Here is a 19,948-nt window from a genome sequence, read left to right as displayed (position 1 = left end):
AAAAATGCTTTTGATGTGCTACCAAATGGAGACTTTTGTAAACAAGTGGAGCACAACTTAAATGTGTTCATCATTGTCAAAGCTTTTGGGGTTTTTCACGCGCATAAAGAACTTCCTGGCGCAGTTTCCAGGAAGCCGCTCATTTCATATAAAAATATTATGAAGAGACAGATAATAAAACACACAAAATGCATAGGGTTTGTTTGTGGTTTTTTTTTTTTCTTTCCTTAAAAATCATTCCATTTTGTAACTACTTAATTCTCTGAGTGGCCAGGAAAGGCCGCAGATCAATAAAGTGTTTGTGAAAGACTGAAAGGAAACATAAACCCCAATTCTTCTGGCTGTTTGGCGTCTTTGTAAACTTTGAGCCGGGCAGGCCATCCACAAGACCATGGGAATGTAGAGCGAATTGGGTCCTTTGTTAGCAGGGGTGCCATGGCGTTACATGTATCACAGCCCAGGAATGCAGCCCCCGCTTTGACTGCCGATAGAGAAAATGCATTCGGCCTCCAGCAGAGCTGCCAAAGCTGGCGAGAAAAGATAAGGAAAGTAATAATTGCCCTTGGAGAATATATTCAACTGGAGCTCTTCAGGAGCTGGATTGATACTGGTGAGGAGCGCTAAATGAAATCAACTTTCATGAAAAAGGAGGGGGGGGCGCGGGAATAAGGGGGGGGAGGGGGATCTACCTCATTCACAAATTTTGATTTTTGGAGGCATCCTGCAAACTTTTACCTCCCACCAGGAGCTGGCTGGTGTCCCCACCGGCAGTCGCAGCGAGCAGCGATTCCCTCCGGCAGCCAGGCTTGACAATAAGGTTGGCTGGGGTTCAAGATAACGCTAGCATCACCGCACGTCGAGAGGGGAGGCACACCGCACTAACGCCAGAAACGAAGCTTCGCTGGAACTCATCGTCCAAAAAGATTTTCCATTACTGGGAGAAAGGAGTTGATTATAAATATCAATTATTTTGCCCCAGAGCTGGTGCAAAATAATTGATATTTATAAGCCACGGCGAGGTGGCTCAGATCTGCTTCACAAAAAAAAAATAAAGTCTGGCAGAGTGAAAAATGAACCCTGGCCATTTATTTCAAACACACAGCGCGACAAAGGCTGTCTCTCCTCCCTGTGATGGGGAGATAGAAGTGGATTTGGGGGAGAAAAAAAAAAAAACAAAACCACCCAACCCACACCATATAGCAGCATCCCTTAAAGACCCTTTTCCTCCTGCATACATTTGTCCTTGCTACTGGCATTGAGACAATCCTTGGCGACAAAGCACCTCGCTCTCATGAAGGAAAGCAATTCTTTCGCATTGTGCCACCAATAATCAGAAACCCACATCTTCAGCCTCACTGTCTGACTTGAAGAACAAAAGGCAGTTTTCAGTCTTAACCCCAAGATCTGATTTAAAAGGGGAGGGAAGGAGGGGGAAGACCTTGACCATTCATTAACAACAATCTTTTTTTTTTTAAAGAGGAAAATATTCTTTGCACACAAAGTAGTACTCCAGATGTGTATACGGAGCCTGAATTCAACATCTTTGAGCAGAGTAAATCTTGGGGGGGGTGGTTGGAGGGGATAAATTAAAAAAAAAAATTTCATGAAAAGGCACTGGAGATTAACACTGTTCATTCAGGAGAACTCCAACTCCCCTAATAGCTTGTTTGAAACCCAGTATACCCCTGTCTAATTGGTGTACAACTGTGTCAGGAATAGAGGGCGAAATAATTTAAAGACAGTTAAAGGGGAGAAAAAGAGTACAATTCGGTCATTATTTCATACGCCGCAACTTTCAATGGTACTTTGCAGAAGTGAGGAAGTATAAAGTTCTCGTCTCAAAAAACCTACAAACTTTACATCCCAGAGTGGAAAAGCTTTACATAAGTGACTTACATATAGACCCACTAACACAGGCACATGCATATTTTATACGCACATGCGCCCAAATTCATATATACTTGGAGCATTTGTTGCAAGTTCTTCCACTGAATTCTCTTTAAATTATTTCACTAGGTTAGAAATCTGGTTTTGGCACATAATAAATCATTGCCATAACTTACTACTTAAACCCACGATGCAAAATAGCATTGAACTGATGCAGTTGGGTGGGTTTTTTTTTTTGTTGTGGGTTGGTTTTGGACGGGGGGGGTGTGTGTGTATTTATTTATTTAAACCTTTAAACACACACAGAGGATATTTGCAACATACGCCCTGCCCTGTTTAATTTAATTTGACTCAAGTGGCAAACTGTGACAGAAACCAAGATCTGGAACATAACCAGTTATTAAACTGTCTAAAGAAAGCACAGCTTAAGTTATCAGTATCCGTACTCCACTGCAAGAATCAACCCAGAGTGCAAGAACCAAGCAAATACTGCCAATAAATGTAACAAAGCTTCATACCATACTTAAGTAATGAGCAGGCAAGAAGCCCCTTGGGGAGGAAGCACTGCAAGAAGAAAGCTTTGCTTCCAACCTGGATTCACATTTATTTATTTTGTCTTGTTTAATAATCTTAATTAGCGTATGCAGTCCCTGATCAGTCTCGTGTGACAAGGCTCGCTGGCTTCCCCCGAGGTTCATTTTTAGCTGCATACCACCTACAGCAATTAGCTGCTTGTGCTTTTGTCTGTTTTCTGGCATTATGCCCTTCCCTTTCATGGGATTCCTCTTTTCTACTTGGACTAGATGTTTGCAAGTCTCCTGGCTTTGAGCTATTTCAGCAACAATTGTAGCTGAAATACTTAATATTCTCATGAGAAAGACGGCTGGGAGGAATGGGGAAGGGTGTCAGCCTCCCAGAGAATGACTTGGAAACTCCATTTAGTGTCACATTTAACTCCCTATATGGAATACCTAGGCAAAAAAAGCCTTCTGAAAATAATACCCTGCACACATCCAGTTGGCATGGGCAGCAAAGTGAAAAGTCAGCGCACAAAACATGGGAAAACAAGTTCTAAGATTTAAATCTAGCCTGAAATGCCAATTATCAGCAATTTCCCTTTTTTTAATCTTGCAGCTTAATGAAAGGGAAATTTTATTTTTCCAACAGTCTTTTTTTTTTTTTTTCCCACAAGTGGGCTGGGAAAAGTACAGCAGCCTTGTCAGTGGCGGCAGATACTTTACATGTGCACTTCATCACACATTAACTGGAGCGAAGCGACTGCTCCCAAAGGACGCTTGTTCACAGATAAATCAAGCCTCCCGCAAAAGGAGCACAAATGAAAACATTTAACATTATCTATCGCCCGTGCCCCCAAAACAGAATTGGTAATGCACTGTCAATTCTGTCGAGCATTGACCCAAGGTAGAATTTAACATTTCAGTCCAAATTTCATGTATCAAATAATACTGTTTATAAGCACGGAAAAGAAATAACAAACAGGAGGAAGACTATGGCAAAAGCACTCGCACAGTGTCACGTCAAGCCTATTGACATTTCAAAAGGATGGTGGCCAAGCGCCAAATGAGCTGTTTAAAAACAGATTCAGACATATGTCCCACTCAATTTTTTAATGTAAAATACAGGCCTACAGCTTTTCCCAAAGCTCACCGCAGCTGGCAGGGAGACTCCCAGGCTGCTGAACAAGAAAACTGGCTTCGGGAAGGACAGCTGTATAGTGACAACGATGTCTAAGGAGTAGTATGGAAAAAACAGCTTGCACACATGCTTGGTCCAGCAAGAAGAGACACTCGAAGCCTACAGGCACATGGCAGCTCCATCCTCCTAATGCTTGCTGCAACAGAGGTCACTGGCACAACAAGAGTCTCATTTATTTAGAAATTAACACGAACGGCAAAAAGTGTGCTGTATAGAGAGGTGTGGAAGGAAAAGATACTCATCACGGACACCTAAAAAACCTGCTACAGCTCGGTACAGCCACTCACAGAAGCCATTCAGGTGAGGGACACAATATCAGTATATGCTCACAGGCAGACAGGCAGTTTTAATCCGTATTGTCTTACCCATAAAGATATTCCACTCGGCATCCAAGTCCCCTTGGTTGGCCAAGCAGCCTCTCATGACGTTAAAGCAGTAGTTGTAACAGGGCTTCACCGATACCAGACCTCGGCAGTACGGGCAATACATCATTTTCAGCAGCGCTCGCGTACCCTGTGGCGTGGGGTTCACCTTTAAAAAAAGAAAAAGGGGAAGGGAGAAGAAGATTAGCCCTCAGTCACCAAAGCAAAAAAACCCACATGTTTCCCCCAGGGTGGGCAGGAACAGAGCTGTGCAGAGGAGATGCAATGGGGCCAGACGCCACTGCCCGGTCAGAGATCCCTGCTCACATGGTCCAGGGATTTGGTGAGCAGATGAAGGAGTTTGGCTCACCTCCTTGGGTGTACCTGCTGCTCCAGGGGGCACGGATGGTCCCCATCTCTGTAAAACATTATCTATGCTGCAATACACCTTGTGTGTTGTGGGACCCCTCCCTGGGCTGCAAGGACAGGCACTCTGAGGGGACAGGCAGCACTTGAGCTCAGGGACAGCGGTAAAAAGCGACCAAGCCAAAAGGCGTAACGCAAGGCTGCGCTATCCAAGCCCTGCTGCAAACACACGCTGGAGATGACGATGCTGGGATTTCTCGGGGAAAAAGCGTCCGAGATGGGATGCCTGCCGTTATCCCCGCACCAAACCCACCAGGAGCGTGCCCTCCTCCTCCACGGCGCTGCGGCTCGGCTCTTCCCGGACAATCGCCCAGCAGGGCTCTCCGGCAGAAAGACCAGCTCCTTTATCTTACATTCAACTCCTGCAACACAGCATTTACATGACAGATACCCGGGTTCATTTATACTCAGCACTCATCACGCTAAATAACATCGTTCCCCACACCCGGAGGAGGTGGCAGATACAGCTCTGCAGTTGAGGACAAGCCAGGAGGGACCCTCGAAGCCAATGTGCCGGGCGTGCAAGCGGAGCTATCTGTAGCAGGCACGTCACCCCCTGAGTCTTCAACAGGGCTATTTTCCAAAGTGACTCATGGTCATTCATGTTTGATTCACTCTCTGGCCCAGCTTCAAAACATTCACTGAAACTATTTCCACCCAGCCGGTCTGAGGAGCATCAGCTCCAGCACCACGTACTAGCGCCGGCCACGTGGTGGGTCCCTCAAAACCACCGAACACAGAAACTCCCTCAAGAGCAAGTTTAAATGTTAATTAGCCACACATGAAAATGGAAAATTAAGATGCGATCAGAGATACACTGACAAAATAGAAGTGGTCTCCGGTGCTTTAAGCAATGCGCTTGAGACTTCTTATAAGGCATTTATGGAGAGTGCTCTAAACAGGTTACGATCCAAGAGCGTGCTGAAGGAAGACGCACACACAGCCCCAAGGAAGAGAGAAGTCATTCAATACAAATGGCTGGAGATGTGGATGGTCTCCACATCTCACCTGCTGGAGGTCTGGAAACCAACTTCATGGCAGAGAGGATGACAGGACTGAATGGAGATGAACGTACACGAGGGAGACCTGGTACCACGCATACACCGAGGACCTTACTATTGCAAAGCCCATCTGAGCACAAGGGCTATGGAGAAACCGAACGTGATCTTCTGGTGCGAAAACTAGTTGGCAGCACGTGAAAATAGGAGGCAACAGATTTTAACAAAAACAAACCAGAAAACAACAAAAAAAACCCCCACTACATAATCAGGCTGGTTTTGCTAAGAACATCAGCAGATTTTTAAACTCTCTTTTCTTACAAAAAGGGATGACAGCCAAAAATCCATTATGTTTCTGATGACTCCAGAAAGACCACAGTTTCTTTTCTGTAGGCAAGGAAACTGGTTAGAAAGACAGAAGGACAATTTTCTGCAGCTGATGGAGCTCAGTGCTGGATTTTGGCTGGCCAGCAACATTCATTCAGACATCACTTCACCCCTCTTTTGTCATCTTTACCCCTCTTTTGTCTGGGTAAGAGCCTGTTTGGCTGAGCAAAAGGAGACTCAATGTAGAAAGCTGTTTGTGGTGGAGGAGGAATCTGATTCAGGCACTTCAGAGCATATATATACACACACACATATATATATATATTTGGAAGGCACAGCGGGAGCAGGAGCCCCAGCAGAAAGCTCCCTATCGAGGCAGCATAGCTTTAAAGCAGAGCTAGTTCAAACACCGGGAAGAGCTGAAGCAACAGAAACCAACTAAATCAGATGATTTATAGTTGGAAAACTGAAAACAGACAAATGTAAAGGTATCATCTGCAATCCAGATGGTGCAGTCCTTGCATAACAAAAAAGTTGCAGGGGAGAAAAGGGAACTAAGTAACATCTCGCACCCAGAGACAGTGCCCTGAAGGATGCCCCAGTTTAGTAGTTTAGTTGTTTCTTTGATAAAAATCCCTTCCTATGTCACTCGGTGGTAAGTGCCAGGACCTCCACACCTAGTCCTGAGGCTTATCAGCAGATGCCGGCCACGCTAGCACTGCTGGCTCTTAAAGAAGTGCTCTGTGTCCTCCTCGGGAAGAAAATTAGGAAAATGTTGATAGCACCAGCCAGGTGCTAGAGTAGTTTGAAGCAGGAGACTTCCTCAACCCTATCATGGAAAGCTACAGCTTTATGAAAGGGATTGCACGGCAGTGCGTTGCAAAAAACCACTTGCGCAGCAGTGACCCAGGAGGCACCTTACCATCTTAGGTTCCCGGCTCACCCCAGAACGCCTGCAATCCTGCAGCATCCCCCTGCGTTGATATTTCATAGAGGCTGATCTTTATCAGTCCTAGCAGATGCAGGGGAAACTGAAGCCGCTTTTCCGCGTTCCACGGTGGACGACATGGGATGGTGACTTGGATTAGGTCCTTTAAACAAAAACCCAGGATGACTTTAAAGGCAAATGAGGTTTTGCTTCCTTCCCCACATAGTTGTGCGGCTCCAAGTCCTACACAGAGCTGAGCAGAGGGTGATGGCAAAGGAGGCAACGAAAAGACAAACCCCAGCCTGCAGCTTTTTCCGAGCCCTAACTAGCGATGGACGTAACCCGCGGGGAAGCTGTTAGTTTGCAATGCAGCTGCAGCCGAAGAGGAAGACAAAAGGGAAATTCATCGGTCAGGATCTGGCATTTTATGGTGTGAGAAAGCAACAGGAAAGGCACAAGCAGAGATCATCTCTAAGAGAGTTTCGGGGAAGATTATGAGCAATTACACCTCATTACAACAGTGATAAATGCTTAACTGCTGCACATCGCTGCAATGAGAACCTTAACCCTTGGCAAGGGGCCCGTACCCAGTCCAGACTAACTCTGGATCTGTCAGTGGGATGTGCCATATGTTGCACTGGCAATTCTTCACAAGCTTTTAATGTTCGCTCTGCCACGCCAGGTGCAAGCTCTTAAAACACCATTGTATGTAACAGTAAACCCAGATATGCTTTGTTCTGGGGTTGTGTTTACCTTGGAAAGCAACTCAAGTTCATTCAAACTCTACTCTAGAATGACCCTCAAAACCAAATAATCTCCTTTCTAATCAAGCAGAGTCCCAAATAAAGCTTTATTTGCTGAAGAGGATTTGAGCCCAGGTAGATCTGGCCCCAGGTAGTAGTATGCTGTAGTGTACATACCCTGGAAAAGCTTCTAATAGAAGTCAATGCACTCCAACCCCTTCCTTTCATCTTGTGAAATTTATTTCCTTTCCGTGGCGTTCCACGCCACTGCAGCAATCCATCACCCTGCGGTTTCATCATGTAAATTACAATTTGTCCATATCTATACGCTTTGTCAAACGTGAAGATTAAAAGCTGCTAACAGATGTGTTTTGGCACCAATCTTCACATTCGTATGGAACTTGCTCCTTAAAAATACAGATTTGCACACAATCCACAAAAATAAAGTGAATAGCAAACAATTCTGAGCTTAATTTAAATGTTCCATGTCATACTTGTTAAGATACCCCCCCAATTTGCATTGACTGGTGAAGGTACAATCACGTTCCTGTAAAAACGGCATGCTCGTGGTATAATAAAATCTGGGTTTTGTTGGTACCTTGTCATACCCATTCCCATTTCAGTCTCTCAATAAGGGAAACTATTTGCCTTACCTCCTTAGCCTTTTCCAACTCATTGGCAATTGCATCTGGATGCATACTTCTGGTAGAAACTTCACCATTAAAGTACACATCTATCATGTGAAATGCCTTGTTAACAGCCTACCACAACCACCAAAACTCAAGATAAACTGATCTGTGCAAGCAGATAAAGCTCAGAGAAGCAACCGGTTTCTTTTTCTCCTCCTTCCCGAGGCAAGGAATAGCTGAGGAAGGATGACAGAGCTCCAACCATGGACGGTCCCGCAGGGAGCTCCCACCCTGCCAGACAGCCAGAGCCACATTTTAGTCTCTCACTCTGCCCTCAAGTTAACATTAAGAATGTTAATAACAACATTTAAAATCCTGTCAGCTTTAATAACTATTTATAATAACACTGATAACTCAGGCTTTCTTATTTTCCAAGCTTGCACAACAGCAGCGTTGCCATGCCAGCAGCACAGCCACCAGAAAACATAAAAACCCAACAATTTGAAAATAAGTGCAGTGAAATTACTTTTGATCTATACTGTGTTTTCTTTGCAAAAAAACTGAATTAGGGCAATATTGGATAAGGAATACCGAAGGAGTAACTTCTCACTGACACAGAAAGATGATTTCATGGCTTCACAAACTAACTCCAAAGCTGACTGAAGAACCATGGGATGCTCCAGGTGAGCAGTCCATTTAGGCAAGTGACATGTCATCGATTTCTGGGACCAAGACAATCTTACTTGCATCATTTTTTCCTTCCCTCAGTGTTGAGCAAGAGCACCAACTTGGCACATGCCGGTCCAGACGTTTAGCTGACTGGGAAGCAGATCACTCGGGAGGCTCCTGGTTTGCTTCCCCACCCCAAATATTCCAATGAAAGTGTTTTGGAATTAACTACGCATTTAACCAATTTTACTGGCCCAGTGCTAGCACATGAATATTTTAGAAAGCATCTGGTTCAACCACAGATTTGGGCCTCTGAGGTCTTGCACAAGGGAGCACATTTAAGAGTGATATTTGGGAACCACATGGCTCTGTGCCTCGTCAGTATTTGCTACTCATGGTGATGTCTGCTGCAGCTTTATCTTGTGCGAGGAAAAGTTCAAGAGTACATTTATGCTTGATTCCCTACTTACAGCTTGCTTCCCCACCCCACCATCCCAATGCGACGCTGTCAGAGAGAAACAGCGGAGCTCCTGAAAATCACACCGCTGGTCACTCAACCTGCTCAGTCTTAATATTAACGTGTCCAAAGGGGAGTACCATGTGCCCGTCTTCCCCGCCAGCACCCCCTGCCCATGTGGGGCAGAGGGGGCCTCAGGGTGCCAAGTGGACACCTCTTCCACCGAACACTTACAGAGCGATGTCAGGGTCAGCATCTCCTGCTTCCCTAGTTATCCCTCACATTGTTTTCAAAATTAGCAGCAGAACCACAGTGTGGGGGGAGGCAAAGAAAGGAAAAAAAAAAAAAAGGTGCCACACCACACACCCCGAAAAATCCCCAACCCCAGTGGACTGAAACACTTCTTCATGACACCATCAGCTCCAAACCCACAGTTGCATCCACGCGCGCTCTCAGCCCGTTAAATCCGTGATGATTGCTGCTCCAGCATGCTTTGAAGGCTATGCCTAGCACAGACCCTCAGATGGCTGGAGCTGAGGCAGATGCAGCCACATTCTTGGCAGGTCTTCTCAGGGTCATCTTTGATGTGGAGAAGTGCTTGGTATTGTTTTCCGCATTGACGTTTGTCCTTGGCACATGGAAGGCAACATCCCTGTGTACGGTGGCCCCTCGGTCTGGCCCCATGGCTTGCAACTTGCTGCCTGGACAGCACTGCTTCTTTGGGGGTCCCTCTGCAACACTAAAAGGGCTCCTTGGCTCTTCTGGCTGTTCCTCGGTTGCCTACAAAGTAGCAGCATCTGCCCCCCATCTCCTTTCAATGCATGCAAGCAACACATTTCATTTCTGTCACTGCCCTGGGAGGGTTTGCTCTGGCCTGAAGGATGCCCAGCTTTGCTGGATAGAGGAACATGAACTTCTTCCTGAAGAAGGATCAAGGTCACACTCCCCTTAAGTCAAACCAAGGGCAAAGAGCACACAAACAGACCTTTGCTTTCTGACTAAACTTTTAGATCCTCAAATGGTAATTACAAGGACCACAACTTTTACTGAAATGGGAGCTCAGTGCCCTAATATTTTTGGTCCACATTCAGCATCCATGCCGAAAAGGGCAGGAGCCGCGGTTCAGGAGATGCAGCTGGAGGCACAGGAGCTCACATAGGCCAGCGGTAGGTTGGTTTATGCAGGTTCAGAGCTTCCACTTGTGCTCCACGGATGCCTCATCAGAGATGAGTAAGCTGAGAGCAAAAGGGGTTAAAAAGCCACCAGGCTCTCGCTTCAGCTTCGGAGCAGCTGTGGGAAGGCAATCACCTGTCCCCTCCGCAATTCTCTTCCATAAACACTTGGAAGAAAATTCCCTCCTTGGCTACTACCATCACACTTCATTAGGGAAGAAATGCCGGTACCAAGGAAGCTGAGCCTCCTCCACCCACCGCGAACATCACCGGCAGCTCCCTCTCAGCTGTTAACATCTCTCTAGGACAGCAGATGAAGAGGTAGGTGTATTCCTCATACAAAGCTGTGCCTTACTTCATACGGCTCATAGCTGTGCTTCTAAATTAAACACCATTTCTTGCATACAGCTTTGAAGCTGCTGCCTTTCCCAGGGTTCTCAAGGTTGGGCTGGAAGCCCCTTTCCAGCAGCCCAGCTGCTTTGGTAGCAACTACATCTCAGGAGGCTTTCAGCACGCAAATGCTTTTTGGGGAGGTGACCTGGGAGCCTTCAGAGCTCCCAGCAGTTCCTCAAGTGATTGGACACAAGGGCAAGAGGGAAAAGTGGTAAAAGAACCCCAAAACAACAGTTTATCAGCATAAATCTCCTGCAGGGCTACAGAAAACTCTCACCACCACTGCAGCTGCAGGAGGTCCCATCCGCACATCCTCGTCTGCATCTCTGCGGAGAGACGGTGAAGCAAATGCAGGGATTCAATGTCACGTGGCTGCACCCTTCATCCTTCATGCGTCCCCACTGCTGACCTGCAGCCAGACCTCCCCTCCCAGCCCTTGGGTCAAGCAGGCTCCTCCTGACCCTACAAAACACTGTCAGGGAGCTCAGTCCTTGACTTCACCACCTTCTACCCCAACAATGGGGACCTCCATCCCATCCCTGCAGTTGACCTGCACCCAACAAGACCCTGGGCACTTTGCCCTCAAAGGTGTCATGACCTTCAACCAGGCTGTGGGTTTAATCACATGTAACCAATTAAGGGAACATCTCCGCAGCTTGAGAACTGCCCAGTTGCAGGTTCTCATCCTTTTTCAGTCACTCTGGGCTCTGACTTGTATTTGTGCCCTTTTTCCACCCCTGACTGGGGCAGGAAATGTCACTGCTGGCAGTAATTTAACCCGGCTGATTTTAGTGCTTGTCAAGAGCTAAGTACCAAGCGAGCAATTAGGGGATGGGCAGATTTCCGTCTCCTGAAGGCAGGGGCAGGAAGGTCAGGGAGAACGCACCAGGCATCAGCAGACGACAGAGAGAAGTGCTGGAAGCCCCAGGCCCTCGCTGCCCACCTCAGATGCAGGACGTATCTTTGGCAGGCAGAGAGGGCATCCTGGGTTTTCTTCTCGGATCTGCTGGTCAGGGTGGATCTGGAGAATTTCGTACTTTTTGGGTTCAAAGGAAGGAATCTGACGGGTGAAGACTTGAGCATCGAAATTGTGGGGTTTAGACACAGTTTGAAGAAAGTCTGTGCTTTCTCTCAAAACCATACAGCTTTGTCTCTGTTGTGTGTTTGGGCAGCAGCACACAGCTTCTGATCCACCCAAGGCCAAATTAAAAGTTATTTTCTAGAATTCTGGCTCAGAAATCAAGCACACCTGCACCTTTTCAGTAGTCTCTCTTCTTTTCCCCCTTTACTCCCAAACTCACTCAAGAACAATACCTTTCTAAATGCATCTCCCTAGTGAAGATGTTAAAATACATAGGATCCTTAAAAAGCCATCAAGGCTGTTCTACTGTAAAGTGCTCTCTGCTCTCCTGATAGCACCCTGAAAAAGTAAAAAGCAGCTGGGTCGTGCAGTAGTTTGTATTTCTCCTCCTGAGGATTTTCAATTAAGCATTTTTAACTTGCTTGTTACAAAACACATTAGAACTATTTTGCATTAGTTTAGACATTTTTTCATAAAGAAGAATAGAAGATTTATCCCTCAAGTTTATCCCTGGTATAAACCGCCATCCCACTGCAACCCCCGAGTAAAAATAATAAGGAAGCAAAGTCAACAGAGTCACTATATAGAGCTCAGCAAAGCCGGACTAATCTACATGTAACATGGGAAGCCCCAAAACAAGACCGCAAAGCAGCAGGCATAAAAACATCAGCTTTTACACTCGTGTATAGAATTTCCCATTGTGTCTTGCAGAAACGTGATGTTAGATTGCCACTGAATGAGGCTAAAACACTACACAAAAGATTATTATTCCTTCTACTGCTGCAACTAGTGCTTAGGTATTCAGCAGCAGGCATTTTTGCTACTGCTTGGAAAAGTCAATCTGTTGCAGGATCTCCAGTGCAACTTGTGAAAGTGAAGTGGAACATGCAGGAACTGTGACCGTCCACAGCGCATGAGCTATTTTTGCAGCTGAGTGGGTCTCTGGGTAACCTTCCACACTCAAGCAATTAATTCTAGGGTTGAAGGCAACTCTACACTGAAGTATCTTCAAAAGGGAACCAGAAATCATGACACCACCTCGGGTTCACGACTGATTCATAACAGATGCGGGGACCATAGCCCTCATGGTCCCATGTCAAGTCTGGAGACGTTTTGACGAATTCTGAGCAGATGGAGCATAAACACGATCCCTCACCCATGCACGTTTACTGCCTATCAAGTGATTGCACATTCCCAAAAACCGTACTGGGGCTTAACAGACGGACCTCCCACCCAAATACTTCATCCGCACTCTCCAGTAGTGAAAAACCCCATCCCCTGACCACACTATCTGCCACGCAGTCAGAAACAAGAGCCACCAAATCCGAAACCCTAGCCAAGAGGTTGGCAGGCTTGGCCAGTGACCCGGCACGAGACATGACTCTTGGCCCCATCCAGCACCGATCCCTCCTCCTACATCTCCTTCCCACCACAGGGACAGCGTCCCTGAGGCTGAAGGATTTTGTGATTTTTTTAAGAGGGACCTCACGTCACCCATGGAGCTCCACAACACCCATCCTCAACCAGCAGCACACAGACACATCTAACACGAGAGTCATCACTGTTAAATGGGGAGTCAAGGTGTCCAAGGACCTAAACCTTCCACTGCTAACTTACAACTTGCTCCTGGAGCCTGGATATATTAGTATGGCAATTCTTTCCTTGCTAATATTCTCTGCCCTATCATACACATGCAGGCTTATCGTAGGCTGTTTTTCTCATTTCTCTTCAAGAAAAATTAATGTGGAAGTAGATTTTTCCTTTTTTTTTTTTTCTTCTTTCCAGAGACACAGTATTTTAATATTACCCCTGTAAGTCAAAGCAATTTGAATGATTATCTCACTTAATGATGCTGCCTGTGCTGCCTCCCAAATTGCATTCTGCTTCTAAGAGTACCTGAACAGCTATTCTTTTCTAGTTTACTTTTTTTTCTCCTCCTTTCTTGGCACTTGAGGTGATTCAAACTACTGTCTGCCCTTTCAGCCTGGCGTTTTATTACTCCATAACCAGGTAGAGAGAAAGTAAATCTCTCTCTGCCCGATTAAACGATTATACTAAATCTTCTATAGCCCACAGGAAATGAGCTGAGTTTGTTAAAAGGAAATCACTAGTACTTGTTATCTTACACAATCACTTTAAGGGGATTATTGACTACACCTGTTCCCTATACCATACAACTCAGAGAGAAATCTCATGTCAAAAAACAAAAAGTCACTCCACTTAAACCACTCCAAAGTCGTTTATAAGAAGAGGGAGATAAACATTTAAGTGACCAACATATCACATCTATTTGATCCCCCAAAAAAGTGACTTTACTGTAAAAGTCTGCGGTCTAATTCATGCTGCGTGTAGCACCAAGTAGAACTGCCTCCTGCCCTGTGCATATGGCTCCAGCTTACTGTTATCGTAAAAGTACTGTTTGCTCATGCTAACCACCTCTCCCTGCGCCTGGGAGCGAGGAGCAAATCATCAGCTGCTCCATAATAGATGCCCACAGCATCCATGACTCGCTGTAATTTGAAGGCAATATGAAGAAGAAGATATGGCCATTACACAAGCAAAAATGTTTATTTCCACTGCAGAAGCTATTTAATTTCCTGCTTGTTGCTGTTCCCTAGATAAGACAACATCATCAACCTAGGGAACATCCCTGCTGCCGGGCTGCAGCATTGCATGATGATGTCCCCAGAACGTGACTCTACCATGCAATGGCAAAGCCTACATAGCTGGAGTTTGGTCCCATGTGCACTAAACCACCACCAACACCTTTAGGTATCTGGTCAGGACAACAGGGAAAGATGCTACCCATCATGGGTCCACGGGACATGGGAATAATCACAAGATGAAACTCACCGCGGACACTTTGCTCACAATGTCCCTTGCGACGGCAAGGCCCTGCGCGAAGGTGCGGGCAGCCACAAACGCTCGTGTCACTTGTAGCTTGAGCTTCCGCGGCACGTCCCCAAACGGCTTCAGCTGCTCAGTGTACTTGCTGACACACTCAAGATACTCATCCGTGAAGTGGTACTGGGGGTTGACCAGCCGGAACATGCGCTCCAGCAAGCGCGCCCAGAACTCGTTGAGCATCTCCTCCAGGTTGACATTGCCACCCACGTAGTACCGCTTCAGCTCCACGAAGAGGTCCTTGAACAGCTCCGAGTTCTGCATGTACAAACGGCCGTATGTCCGCACGAACATGTCGTTCAGTGACTTCTCAGCATTTTCAAGAAGCTCTTTGAAGAACTCTAGAAAACAGGAAGAGAAAATATGGTAAGCACAGGCATTGGGTTGTGTGTTCGCATACTTCTACAACCACTGCCATTGCTTAAGTGGAAAATTCAGCACAATAAGACCATCACCCAAATTAAATGGAAGGTTAAAGGACTCCCTAGAAGTTTTCAAACAATTTCTGTATCTCATGATTTTTGACTATTCTTCATAAACCATCGCCCCGCATGCTCTCTCTCCAGGTTGGAAGACTTGCATGAGTGAAATGTCTTTTGATGCAAACCTGAACACCATTACAAAAGTCAGCAAAATGGGGGAGAAAAAAAAAAAAAAAAAAAAGGAGCCTGTGTCTTATGTTACCATTTAGCTTTCTCAAAAGAAGTAATCTCAAAGCACAAGACTACTGGAAAGCAAAAAGAAAAAAAAAGTTTTTTGTGAAACAGACATTTTGCACAAATGGGTTTTTCTTTTCAGTTCTTGTCAAATCATTTTCTGAAATGATCATAAATCAACCTCAAAAATGAACAAGTTTTAATACATTTTAAAAACAAACCCAAAAATCTACCTGCAGGTTCTTTCTCCCATCTTGCAAGTCTGTCAGCTCTCAGGGCAGGGCCCGTCTCTAATTACCTAATTGGTCCTGATTGCAGACAGGGCTTCAGATGTTTGTGGAAGTACAAAAAAAAAAACCCCAACCACCATAATTAAGCCAGACTTCGCTCAAAAGTCAAGGGCTAAACACTTGGCACAAGAATGACAAGAGATTTTTCAGATAATAAAGGACGGACAGGGGCTCTTGGCTTTCATCACTTTCTAAAAGTAAATCCCCACTTTGGTTCACCCTCCAAGAGCACCAGACAGTCCAGTGCCAGAGAGCGGCCGCTGCCAAAGCGTCGTCACCGTGTCTTGGCAGCGCCACATACATCTCTAACACTGATAACAAGCTGACCTGATGACCTCTGGCATGTCAGATGCATCTGCCAGGTCAGTTTAAAGAAAATCCCCCGCCAATACGGTGCCACCAAAGCCTTGGCACGTGGGTCTAAGCAAAGACTACCCTACCGCAAAGCCTTTGCCTGCAAGATTTGGTTAAAATAAAAGAATAGGCGAGAGGTCCATTAAGCCAAATGGGCCATTTTGGACCAAAACTTCATGCTACGTGGCCTTGGGAAGGAGTGAAGAAGAGCAAGGGTAGATGCCACCAGGATAAACCATCACTTGCTGGCGGTGCCCACGCCACGCTGACGCCCGTTTGCTCCAACCCCACGGGCGATGCCGGCACCCCAGGGCGCGGATGCAGCCTCTCCATTGCCACGCACGGCACAGGCAAGGAAGCGTATTATTTTATGCATGCCACCAGCAACTGAGGATTCCGACTTCTGCTTTTCTGTGACTCATATTCAATAAATATTTTTTAATAAAACATGCCTCTGTGGTTTTTTTAATCCTCAAAGGAGTAATGTTTAGAGCCAGAAGTTGTTAGAAGGAGGAGGGGGGAAATATTTTGGCCCAGTGTGAATTTAAACCTTGTTAAAACATATTAAAAGTATGCTGAAGTTCAGATTTTCGTCTTCAAAGTGCTCCAGTACAAACAAAGCTTAACACAGAAAACATTTTCTGGAAAAACTGAAACATTCTTCGAGTTCCTGATGAACAAAGTCATGGGGCTCAGTGCCTGACATGGCTGTATATAATGCAGCCTCTCAGGAGCACAAGAGAAATGATCCAGGGAAGAAGAGATTGATTTCAAACATCCAACACGTCCCCTGTCCATGGAACCTCCACTTTCGTTCCCATGACTGGCATTTCCTCTCCAGGAAGATTTTTTTCTGCTGAGTTTATACTACAGAGATTAGCTTGGTGTATATTAATTTCTAATTCACTTAATCATTTTGAAGGCTCACTTCCTTCCTTTGCTCAGACCTTTCAGTATCACCAAATAAGTTGTTCATTTAAATACTTTTGTGCCAGGCACAAGAGCTGGCAGATGCATCAGCAAACTGTTCAAAAAGAACTGGATTTTGAAATTATATTGATGGGAAATCTATTGAATAGTTCCAACCACAAGTCTAAAGCAACCCAAAGCAATGTTTTAAGCCAGGAAAGTTATCTCAAGTAATACATCCATGCTACCATAACCAATTTATTCTCCTGCTCAAATTCATTTTATTGGTTACACTCCAAAGTGGAAGTTGAATAAACTGCATCCTGACTTTAGAGCACTTCATGTCTTAGCAATTTTCATGTGGGCTAGAACCAGGTATGTTCATTAATTACCCTGAAAAAAAGAATGCAACCTAATTAGCAGCAAATACTTGTGCACCTGCAGTCTTCCAGCCAGCAGCTTTTCCTTGCCCAGAAGGAAGGTAAATAAAGGAAACGAAAAAACTTCCCACCAAAACCAGCCACTTCTAAAACCCCAACACTGCCGAAGGAGGTACCACATGCGCTCAAAGCCATCTCTGGCTCGAGTGCCAGTCAGCATTTTCATAGGCAGAAAACACTGGTTCTCAAGTGCCACTTTCCAAATAAGAAGAGGAAGAGGACAGAGGAGGTTTGTGTGTCTGCAGCACAGAGCCAGCACCCACCCTCCTGCCCGGTGAAGCTTCCTTGCCAGGACACGTCTGCATCCCTGAACCGCACCGGATGGGATCCCCTGGTGACGCGCCAGTGGCTTGGCCCATGGGCAGCCTCGGTGGCACCTCGAGGCTCCTGGGGTGGGGATGAGGTTGGGAAGGTGGGGAGGAGGGATGTCGAGCACAGCATCAGGGATAAGGGGCCACCCCATGCCAGCAAGCAGGGATGGACTCGGTAGTGGGATGTGCACTGCAACATCCTCCTCCATACAATGCACAGCACTCAACTCTGCCAGCAGCAGGGATTAAACGATAGCTATAGATATGTTTCACTCTAGATGTTGGCATACTACAAGTCTGCATCCTCAGTTTCTGTCTCCTCATCAAGAAACCAGCTTGGGCACAGAAAGGAACATTAAGCTTTCCTCTGTGCAAGCCACGGGCACAGACGTCTGCAACAAAGAGAAGAAAGCCTGAAAGTCTTTTTTATTACTTAAATGCTAATCTGACTAGTAACTTCCTACATCTAATTAGATATTAATTCTGCCCTTCATAGAAACAAGCTGATCAGCAAACACCAACGTAACCCAGCATTAACCTTGCCACCACAAGAAGAAAAATGGCAGGCTCCTCTCTTACGTCTTGACTGTTTGCTGGGTAAAATAAATGACCACCTTTCATTTGTATTAGAAGTTGACTTGTTCTCAAACAAAGCAAACACACAAAGGCCTCGGTTGCTTATTTTACAGCACTGTAAAAGCACGTTTTACAGCTGTGTTGCAAGCAATCTGTACTCATTAAATTATCACTCTGACAGGCTTCCTGTGAAAAGCTGTCAAATGCAAACATTTCTCACAGACGACAAATCATACTTTGCTAGTGCTCTCCGAGACGCGGCTATCTGGAGGGATGGTAGGTTCTCTTTTCCCTCCAGTTATCTTGTTTAAACTCCCAGAACAAGGGCTGGCCCCTCTGTCAACAAACAGGCATAAGCACACACACCACTGACCCGCGGGAGCAGCACGTGGCTTGAAGGTCTCCCTGATTCTCCTACCTAAGAGCAAAGCGTGGAAAGATGCCTGGGTTACATGGAGAGGACAGACCTTAGACATGGAGCTGGGCTAACATGGCTCAGTCAGCTCTGGTCCACCCTGATACAGGAGCAAGTCCACATTTTACTGCTTCAACCCACCTCAGCTAAGCCCTACTGATATAAAGTCATCTTGTCACTCAGGGTGATGCTCAGGAGGACGAGCACAGGGGCGAGGGTACCAGTGCTGCCAGTGATGCTCAGGAGGATGAGCACAGGGGCAAGGGTACCAGTGCTGCCAGTGATGCTCAGGAGGACGAGCACAGGGGCGAGGGTACCAGTGCCACAGTCCGCAGCACACAGCCGAACTGCTCGGTGGGACCAGAGCCACAAAATCTTTCCTAACACCAAGAAGAAAGTTTAAAATTTGTCTGTATTGCAAAATAAATCTTGTGGACGCTACGGACTTTGACGTTCAAAGGAAGATGACATTTCCAATGCAATTAACTTTTAGAGATAGAAAAGGCAGTAATCTGCTGTCAGGCAATCTACAGCCCTGGGCTCTGTTTATTCTTTTAATGTGTTTGAATTTCAGGGTAGAATTTCAATTCCCAACACTTGGGGAAAGCCAACAGATGTCATGAAATGGTAAGAAAGACTGGATGTGACATACCTGGTATTCTGCAATAAGAGTCCTGGAAAAAAAAAAATGAAAGAAAAATCTCTGCTTTTGAACAAATCCATCCATAAAAGAGCACAGCGGGAAATATAACCATAGTTACTTGGCAATTTCACTTTTTTTTTTTTTTTTTTTTTCAGGTAATCAGATGTATTACTTGTTTGCAGCTTGAGGTCAGACCAGCCTGGTCAGTAACCCAGCGCAGGAGAGTACCGCACCTTCCCAAGGTGCTTCCACATGACATCAGTTTCCACTGCCAGAATAATTCAAAACAATCTTTCTTCCAAATTGTGGATACATGAGCTACTCGAAGAAACACAAGCACTCCACCCACTGCGAGGCAGAGGGCAAATCCCACCTCCAGACAACTCATCCGCTTCCTTCGATTTTCGTACCCACTATTTTTTTTCCATCTTGGATTCAGAGGTCTCATCTGAAAATATCCTTTTTTTAAGTAAGAAGGGACGCAACATTTTCCTACTCCTCGTGCTAACATTTTCAGATATATCAAGAGTGGGATTTTCATATAAGAGGGCTTTTGGTGAGGAGAGCCCACTGCTGTAGGGCGCAGTCCTACCTAAATCAAAGGCAGCTTCTGGAAATTAGATGAACACATCAAAGGGGCATGTTGACCTTCACCCACAGGC

The 19,948-nt window shown here is 45.7% G+C and overlaps 1 protein-coding gene across 1 annotated transcript in view; it reads right to left on the bottom strand.

The window, feature by feature from the left end:
* GPC4 (glypican 4) overlaps window positions 1–19,948 on the bottom strand; it is a 35,676-nt gene that overhangs the window by 6,121 nt on the left and 9,607 nt on the right. The window contains exons 2-3 of the mRNA XM_009707223.1: window positions 14,642–15,033; window positions 3,969–4,134 (exon numbers count right to left, since the gene is read on the bottom strand). Of these exons, the coding sequence (XP_009705525.1) occupies window positions 3,969–4,134; window positions 14,642–15,033 (558 nt within the window). The remainder of the gene's footprint in view (window positions 1–3,968; window positions 4,135–14,641; window positions 15,034–19,948) is intronic.

This window comes from Cariama cristata, unplaced genomic scaffold (assembly GCF_000690535.1).
Source record: "Cariama cristata isolate BGI_N322 unplaced genomic scaffold, ASM69053v1 scaffold28849, whole genome shotgun sequence".
Taxonomy (NCBI): domain Eukaryota; kingdom Metazoa; phylum Chordata; class Aves; order Cariamiformes; family Cariamidae; genus Cariama; species Cariama cristata.
The sequence above is the reverse complement of the archived record's forward strand: the minus strand, read 5'-3'. Positions and strand labels throughout refer to the sequence as shown.